The 9,469-nt window shown below is 30.6% G+C and overlaps 1 protein-coding gene across 1 annotated transcript; it reads left to right on the plus strand.

Moving 5' to 3' along the window:
• Positions 1 to 71: 71 nt before the first annotated feature.
• LOC100782995 (FAD-linked sulfhydryl oxidase ERV1) lies at positions 72 to 5,633 on the plus strand. The gene is made up of 6 exons (XM_003542788.5): positions 72 to 549; positions 2,971 to 3,048; positions 3,744 to 3,791; positions 4,099 to 4,163; positions 4,977 to 5,054; positions 5,200 to 5,633. Exons 1-6 carry the CDS (start codon positions 355 to 357, stop codon positions 5,327 to 5,329), a joined length of 594 nt encoding a protein of 197 aa, XP_003542836.1. The 5' UTR covers positions 72 to 354; the 3' UTR covers positions 5,330 to 5,633.
• Positions 5,634 to 9,469: the final 3,836 nt, after the last annotated feature.

Below are 9,469 nucleotides of genomic sequence, written 5' to 3' on the forward strand. Positions count from 1 at the left end.
TTTGTATTGATAGAATAGTGAACAGTTTCCAAAACAAAGCTTCATTCAGTTAATCCAGTTCTTATCAAAACCCATTTTTTCCATGACCCATTCTATTTTTTTCAATAGGGGACAACAAAATTTTCCCAAATTTGAGAAAAAAAATAGAAAGAAATTCTATAGACAACCTTAGACGACACCGTTTTTTTTTTTCTCGATGAGTCGGACTTTGCTTGTTGTTTTCCCCGTTGAGAGTTCAGAATTCAGATATTCCCTTCGTGTGTTTCGTAACTTATTCGGTATCCTTAAATCGCAACTCAAAACCCTAGCCATTGAATTTGGGCACGGATCTTCTCCCACGCTATCTCAGGTAACATGCCTGAGAATCCACTGCAGACCTTGTTCCATAACATTGAACAAGTCTCAAGCTTTGTTCAACACCATCTCTCTAATTTCATAGGCCTTCATCACCACCCATCTTCAGGACCCCTCTTGTCCATCTCTTCCTCCACCAAAGGCCCACTTTCAAAAACTGCAACTTCTGTACAACTCGCTGATACTGCTGTCAAGGTATCCATATTATCAATGCGATGCAAGTTTATGTTGTAATTCATGCTTTGGTATACTATGATAAAGTTTATAATTTGCTTTATTGTTGTTGTTGTCTCAGTTTCCGTGACTGGGCAGCAATAATTCTAATAGCTAAGTGAATATTAAAATTGGCTTCTTTAGAAAGACTATGGTGACACATGCAGTTGATGAGTTATAGGGCTTTCTCTTTTCTTAACAAATATGTTTATTTTGCTACTTTGCAAGCCTTATTTATTTCATGGTACTCTTGCAATGCCTGGCTGATTGTTGGACACTTTGTTTTGCTAGTTTAAATATGAATTTTATTTGGGAGAATGAGAGTGGAGGAGGGGTGGTGAAGCGGATCTCCAAACTCAAGATTACCATTTTTTGGAATGGTTGAAAGTTCAGGTCCTTTTTACCTTGATAGGGCCCCATAGTTCAAAGTCTGACATGGAGGGAGTTATAGTGAGTCAGCCACTAGAATTAAAAGGGGGTGCGTGTATAGAGAGGGGGGATTTCACGTGTATTCATGAGAGTCATTCAGTTGGGCTGAGAGAATTTATCTGAGGAGCTCTTACTCTGGTAATTGATTTATATTTTCTTCTGTCTTTCTGTTTCCCATCCAATATTCTCATTGAGGCTAGACTCTTCATTCTGGTCTCTATCAGGCTGCTACAAAGTTTTGAATTGCAATGCATTTTCAAGAAGCGGCTGTAGCGGTATTAGAGTGAGACTTGTAAGAAAATCTCAATTTTCTCCTCAAAAAACATTGTTTTGGGGGAGTTTTTAGGGACAAAGTTGAGATTTCGCTCCACCTTTCTGGATTTGGTTTCATGCCGGGAAGGTCGACCATGGAAGCGATTTATTTATTACGGCGGGTGATGGAGCAATATCGCATGGCCCAACAAGACTTGCACTTGATTTTTATTGACTTGGAGAAAGCGTATGATAGAGTGCCTAGAGAGATTTTGTGGAAAGCTCTAGAGAAGAAAGGGGTTAGGGTTGCATATATTCGAGCTATCCAAGATATGTATGATAGGGTATCGACTAGTGGTAGGACACAGGGTGGAGAGTCAGACGATTTTCCCATCACAATTGGTTTGCATCAAGGGTCAACCCTTAGCCCCTACCTTTTTACCTTAATTCTGGATGTCCTCACGGAACAAATCCAAGAGATAGCGCCGAGATGCATGCTTTTTGCAGATGACATAGTCCTCCTTGGAGAGTCAAGGGAGGAGTTGAATGAGAGGTTGGAAACTTGGAGACGAGCTCTAGAAACACATGGCTTTCGCCTAAGCAGAAGCAAATCGGAGTATATGGAATGTAAGTTCAACAAAAGAAGGAGGGTTTCTAACTCAGAGGTGAAAATAGGAGACCATATTATCCCTCAAGTCACACGGTTTAAATATCTTGGGTCTGTAATACAGGATGATGGGGAAATTGAAAGGGATGTGAATCATCGCATTCAAGCAGGATGGATGAAATGGAGAAAAGCATCGGGGGTGTTATGTGATGCAAAGGTACCGATCAAGCTAAAGGGAAAGTTTTATCGGACTGCGGTAAGACCGGCGATTTTGTACGGAACAGAATGTTGGGCGGTCAAGAGCCAACATGAGAATAAAGTAGGTGTAGCGGAGATGAGGATGTTGCGGTGGATGTGTGGTAAGACTCGACAAGATAAAATTAGAAACGAAGCTATTAGAGAGAGGGTTGGAGTAGCGCCTATTGTAGAGAAGATGGTGGAACATAGACTTAGGTGGTTTGGACATGTAGAGAGAAGACCGGTAGACTCTGTAGTGAGGAGAGTAGACCAGATGGAGAGAAGACAAACAATTCGAGGCAAAGGAAGACCCAAAAAGACTATAAGAGGTTATCAAAAAGGATCTCGAACTTAATGATTTGGATAGAAGTATGGTACTTGATAGAACATTATGGCGGAAGTTGACCCATGTAGCCGACCCCACCTAGTGGGATAAGGCGTTGTTGTTGTTGTTGTTGTTGGATGTAGCTTTCCATGTTTCTATCTACTGTGAGACATCCATTTTGTGCAACCAACTACCACCTATCCCATGCAGTATTTCTGGCAACACCCGCCCTCCATTCTTTTCTATATTTTGAACTGTGAACTCTGAACCTTCTGATTTGTCACGAATAAAGGTTTCTCTAGTGAAGGATATCTGGATAGTTATATTTGGGAAAGGACAATGCTGTGGCGCATATCTTATAGTTGCCAATTATATAGATGTTTTAAAGTTTATTGGAATATTTGTAGATGTAATGATTATTTTATTTGTATTCTTGTTAAAATCTGTGTTAAGTAAAATAAGTTATTTATCAAGGACTAAAATTCTCAGTGTATCTTTATAAATATGAAATGTCGTGATTGGGTTATTTTTCATCTTCGTTTTGTTTTTGTAGGAAAAGTCTGCTGCCCCAGTGACTAAGGAAGAGCTTGGAAGGGCTACTTGGACTTTCCTTCACATTCTTGCAGCTCAGGTTTTGTCACTCAATTTGTACTGATACAGATATTATTGATTCCTCCATCCCTCATAATATTCTAGTTTTGTCATGTATTGTGCACAAAATTGTTGTTCGCTGTTGCATAAGTGTTGAATTATTATAAGTAGACAGATGTAGTTGTGACTTGTGAGTGCTGACCATTTTTTCTCCTTTTTAATTGCTTTACATCGGATGCTATTTGAATTTTGAAGAGTATTTCATATGATTAATAGCTAGGGCATAGATATGGTGAGGCGTGTAGCCCTTTATAACGATATTCACCATTAAAAAACTGTATTAGGAGTTATTTCTCTCATTATCACGGTGTTCTGCCTGCCACACTAAAATTTCAGCATGGTTATCTTCAAACTTTTTGTTTGTATGCATTCTGGAAACAAGTTTTATCTGTGTTGCTGGCTTTCTACTTCTCATTTCTTCTTTAAATGCAGTTACTTTCATCTACCAAGTAAATTTATTACTTTCTGTTAATGGTATCATACCCCCAGCTGAGTCACACTTGGCCACAGTTTTCATTGTTTTGCTTGTTTGTATCTGAGGATGTTCAGAAAGGAAAACATAATCCAGCTTTTTCTTATTCATGTGATAAACAAGTTTTATTTTGATGTCTTATCACCCAACTGAAACAAAAGGAAAACCTACTGAGTTTTTTAATGACCAAGTTCTCTTTTCAGTACCCGGATAATCCTACAAGACAACAGAAGAAGGATGTAAAAGAACTGGTATCTTCCTTCCGTCCTTTACCCCTTGTTATAAATGATAGGATTTCATCTAAGTCAGAACATGTTGTGGACTTATTTGAGTCTTTGATGTAATTGGTATTAGAAATCCTTGCAGTTAAATTTGTCTTGTGGTCTTGTGTTACAAAAGTAAGATGGAGTATTGTTCTAAACCTAAGATATTCTAACCAGGGATTAACATTAAGGCAAATAATATACTGTAAAAAAATTTATCCATGTGGTGTAGAGCCTTGAGTTATCCTTGTAGACTATAAAAAAACTTGCTTAACAGGATGTAATTTGTACACAGGTACAGATGTTACCTCGAATATACCCTTGCAGGGAATGTCGAGATCACTTTAAAGAAGTTCTTAGGTATATTAAACTATTAATATCTCACTCTTTATCCAGCAATTGATCGTTTGTGATTAGAATTGTTTATTTTGGTATTACTCCCCGTTGGTCATTTAAATTTTCAGTTTCTATTCAGATTGTCATACTTTTTATAAGTTTATTTTAGTAAGAATATGGGCAAAGTAATGAATTTAATTAAATTGTAAATTCATGATGGATGTTAACAAATCTACTGGAAGTTTGCCATTGGCAATTACTTGTGTTCTTTCTCTTATTTTTACCTTTTCAAGCTAGGTTATTGGCTAGAGCTAACAGATCAAAATCAAGCAAGTGATCTAGTAGACATCTCATAAAAATGTTCTTATTTGTCCTTGCTTTCCTATAATTTTCCAAACACATAATTGTTTTCTAATGAGGTCCTTTGGCAGCACTACTAAGTAGTAAAATAGAAGGATGAAAAGTGAAAACACTTTCATTTATAGCATATGCAAATCTATGGCTTAGTTACAAGAGGAAATCCTTATATATTGTCTCATTCAGCTTTCCTTTCTTTTTTTCTTTTACTATACTGCTTACTGAAAATATGCTCTGAGCTGGGATAAAGATCAAACTGTTCCACTACCATGTTTTGACCTTAATCATCTCCTACTCCAATATAGTGGCTCTTATATATGGATCTTCAACATAGTAGCATGTTTCAAAGATACATGTTACTTGATGAATTATTTGATCTGGTCCAGTTTTCACATGTTGCAGTAACATGCATATTAGTCTTCCAAAATTTCTATTCTATATCACCCTTTTTACTTATGTGCTTCTTTACATTTTTGGTAGAGCAAATCCTGTACTGACTGGATCACATGCTGAATTTTCTCAGTGGCTATGTCATGTGCATAATGTTGTTAATAGAAGGTAAGTTATGCTCATTATTGTTGGCTATGTCAGTGTAAGCCACTTTTAGAATGGTGATGGGTATGTCCTGTTAAAATTTGAGGCCTGATTTTCATAAATGCTATAATTCCTGATATGCATGACCCTTGATATTCTTTTTTAACAGCCTTGCCAAACCGATATTCCCCTGTGAACGAGTTGATGCAAGGTGGGGCAAACTGGACTGTGAACAGAATGCATGTGAAATTATTGGAAGTACATCAATTTTTGGGAGGATATGGCAGAAATCTACGTAAAAATGATTGCCACACATACTATGTGAGATGTGTTAAATTTTGACCTTTAGAAAAATGGTTTAGATAGGCCAAGGGTTATTTGATGGCATTACACCGGAGTACGTGAATACATATTCATAACTCGAATTATTTTAGAAAATTAATAGTTAAGCCCGGTTTATATTGATTTTTTGAGCATCACAATCAGAGATGTAGTTGCCAGAGCTTGTCAATTCTTTACAAGAATTATTCTATGTGCTCGTGCGTTGTGTAATATTTTAATCCCTTTGTAACTGATTTCGTTAATAGGAATATTGTTTCCTTACATCCCGACCGGATGACATAATGATTAGACATTGTGTGCTCACACGTTGTGGGATGATTCATAAATAGCGAAAAAATCTTGTGTTTTATTCCGTCGTGTGTGAAAATCCTTTGGGTTAGTGGCAGTTACAGTATCGCGAAAGATATTAGTATATGGTTAACTGGTTCAGAGAGGGATACTCTGTCAGGACAAAAAAATATTGTTTCCTTATTGATTCAACTTTGGCCTTGGTTTACCATGAGTAATCAAGGATGTTTGTAAGATTTGGTATGATTGAAAAAATGTAACAATTTTTTTATGCTGGGGATTAAACTTGGGTCGTCCACATGATAGATGAAAATACATATGACTATACTACAATAACATGATGAAAATACTTGTCACTATAAAACTGCAGGGCATTCTCTCCATTCCATGTCAACCTCTCCCAAAATAGCAGTTTCACCTTCTCTAACTTTGTTTCTTGAATGCACACTAAATCCACCCCTCACCATTAATCATTTTTTTTTTTTTTGTAATAACACCGCATTGTTTTGATCCTGTGATTTTAAAAGTGATTGAAATAATTTACAAGAGAGGAAAACTAGTTTAATTGGGAAAATTTAATTACAACAATCTGTATGCTTTTATTTGACAATTTCAGGTGATTTTTTAATTTTAATTAAGGTTTTAATTGTACACGATTAGTATGAAAATTAAACAAAACATTCATTGAATACAATATTTTTATTAATTTATTTACTAAAAAGCATATATTTAATATATTATAAATAAAAAAGTTAAATATTAAAATGAATAAATATAATATAAATATTCGAATTTAATTAAAAATATATACTTTAAAATCAAATAATTTTAATTCTTATAAATTTTATTCATTCAGCTTGTATTAAATGCAATATAGTGAGTCAAATTAAACATGCTTTTTTTTTGGAAGATTAAACATGATTAAACAATACATTCACTCCTTAAAAAAATCAATTCATTCACTAAATATAATATATTAATTAAATTTTATAAGTAATATATTATAAATAAATATCATCAAATATTAAAATATTTAAATATAATATATAGTGAAATTTTATTAAATATAATATATTTTTAAATAAATTAATTTTAATTCTTGTAAAACTTATTAATACCACTTGTTTTGAATGCAATATATTGAGTAAAATTAAACATGATTTTTTTTAGGAAAATTAAACAATTCATTCACTAAATATAACATATTAATTAAATTTTACCTAAATATATTTATATTTTTATCATATTATTATAATATTATATATTATTTATGTACTATATTAAATATTTATTTTTGTGTACTATTATATTTATAGATAGTACCCAGGCCATACGCGGATAAAGTTGGAGGAGGAAATTGTTTATTATATAAAAAAATTATATTAAAAATTTATTAATTTTTTATCTTGTTGAAATCAATTAAAATCAATTCAAATATCCACAATATACAACTGGATTATTAATAAAAAAATAATAGAAAAGCTATAAAAAATAATAGAAGATAAATTACAATGATTAATTTTCAATACAACTATAAAATTAATCTTGATATATAATATTGCTCTAGTGAAGTCAAAGAGACTATTTTTATTATATAATGTAACGTACACAAGTCCATATTTTCCCATACAAGCTTGAGGTTATCTTAGTAATTTTAAACGCATTAAAACAATAATGTTCAATAATAAAAGTTACAATTAAAATATTATTTAATTGTATTTTAAGCACTATTTAATTACAAATAAAATCTTTGTTATATAAAGTAATATATACAAGTGTAGATTTTTCCCCAAAAGTTTGAGGTTATCTTAGTAACTTTAAACACAAAATAATAATGTGCAATAATAAAAGATACAATTAAAATATCATTTAATTATATATCATGCACTATTTAATTACAAATAAAATAGTTTAAAATATATTGTGATGATAATGTTATTATAGATATCATATTAATTACAAATTTCCACAAAAAATATTAATTAGAAAATTTTTATTATATAAAGTAATATATACAAGCCCAAATTTTCCACCAAAAGTTTGAGGTCATCTTCGTAATTCAAAACGGATTTAAACAATAATGTTCAATAAAAAAAATATACAATTAAAATATCATTTAATTATATGTCATGCACTATTTAATTACAAATAAAAAATTTATAACATTTTGGGATAATAATGTAATTAGAGATATACAAATTTCCACAAAAAAATTATCTACATATAAAACAGTTTAAAATATTTTTGTTTGCGTATGGTATCCTCTAATTGAGTAATTGTTGTTATGCTATATGTTGTTGGAAATTTTAATAACTACTTAAATAATTCTCTTTCTTCTTTCTTTTACACAAATTCTTCGCTTTCAATTCTTCTCAGTCAGAGAAGTGTATCCTTTATTACTGAAGATATATATTGTTCCAAAATGAATTTTCCCCAAAAGTTTAAGGGATATATTAGTGATTTTAAATGCATTAAACAGATACAAAACTTAAAACCAAATTAATAGGAAAATAATAAATTTATCTTTAATTATCATTTATGTACAAACAGTGAAAATAGAAAATAAGATAATAACTAGACAATTTTAATTATTTTTCTTCTTCTCTAAAATAAAGTTCAGATTTTCACCCAAAAGTGAGGTTATCTTAATAATTTTAAACGCATTAAAACAAAAATGGTCAACAATAAAAAATGCAATTAAAATATCATTTAGTTATATTCCATGAGCTACTTAATTACAAATAAAATAGTTTAGAAAATATTGTGATATTTTTACTATGTTTAGTAATGCATCTCAGTTAAATTTTGATTTTTTTTTATTTAGATAAAAAATTTATTTGATTGTTGGGTAAATAAATTTTTTTTAAGTGCTTTTAAGTAACTTCTAGTGTTTCTTGAAATATTATTTGAAATATCATTTTTTAAAACATTAACTTTTAGTTACTATTTTTTATATTTTTGATTATTTTTATCCTTAATATATTTATCAAGTTTTATGTTTATCAATTTTTAATAAATCATAATTTTATTATTATTTTAATTATTTTATATTTTATAACTATTTCAATAATTAATTTTACTTAATACTTATAATTTATTATTTTTTTTCAATCTTTGATACCTACGAAATTTTTTCCGTCTTTAAATAAATCATTATTTTAATTATTTTACACTTTTAAACTATTTCAGCACTTACTTTTAATAAATACTTATAATTAAATAAATTAATATTTCAGCTCCTAATTTCGAGCTAACTCTCAAGTTTCCAACTAGCTAATCAGTTAATTTCACCGAATATAGCCAATAGACAAATTTTCTTTTATAATTAAAAAAACAAATAAATACAGTATAAATAGTCAAACTTTATTAAAATAATATATATTAAAAGTCAATTAATTTTAATTCTAATAAAATTTTATTCATACAACTATTATTAAGTGAAATATATAAAGTCAAATCAATCATTACTTTTTTGGGGAATTAAAAATTATTAAATAATTCATTCAATAAACATAATACATTTATTAAATATAGAATTATTATGTTATAAATAAGCACTTTCTTTTAAAGATTGATAGAAGTATTATTTTTTTTATTAAACAAATCCAAAGATCAAAACTTAAATTTGTCTTATTGAAATGGCTAATTCATCCATGAAGTTTCTCAACATGATAGTTATCTTTCTTGTCCTTATTTCTCAAGGTAATGTTCCCTCCTAACTTGTGATACTTAGGAATACTACGAGTTATTGTTAGTAATCTTTCTAATGATGTCAGGCAATAGCATTACTGAATGCACCTTGAGAAGTC

This window comes from Glycine max, chromosome 13, assembly GCF_000004515.6.
Source record: "Glycine max cultivar Williams 82 chromosome 13, Glycine_max_v4.0, whole genome shotgun sequence".
NCBI lineage: Eukaryota > Viridiplantae > Streptophyta > Magnoliopsida > Fabales > Fabaceae > Glycine > Glycine max.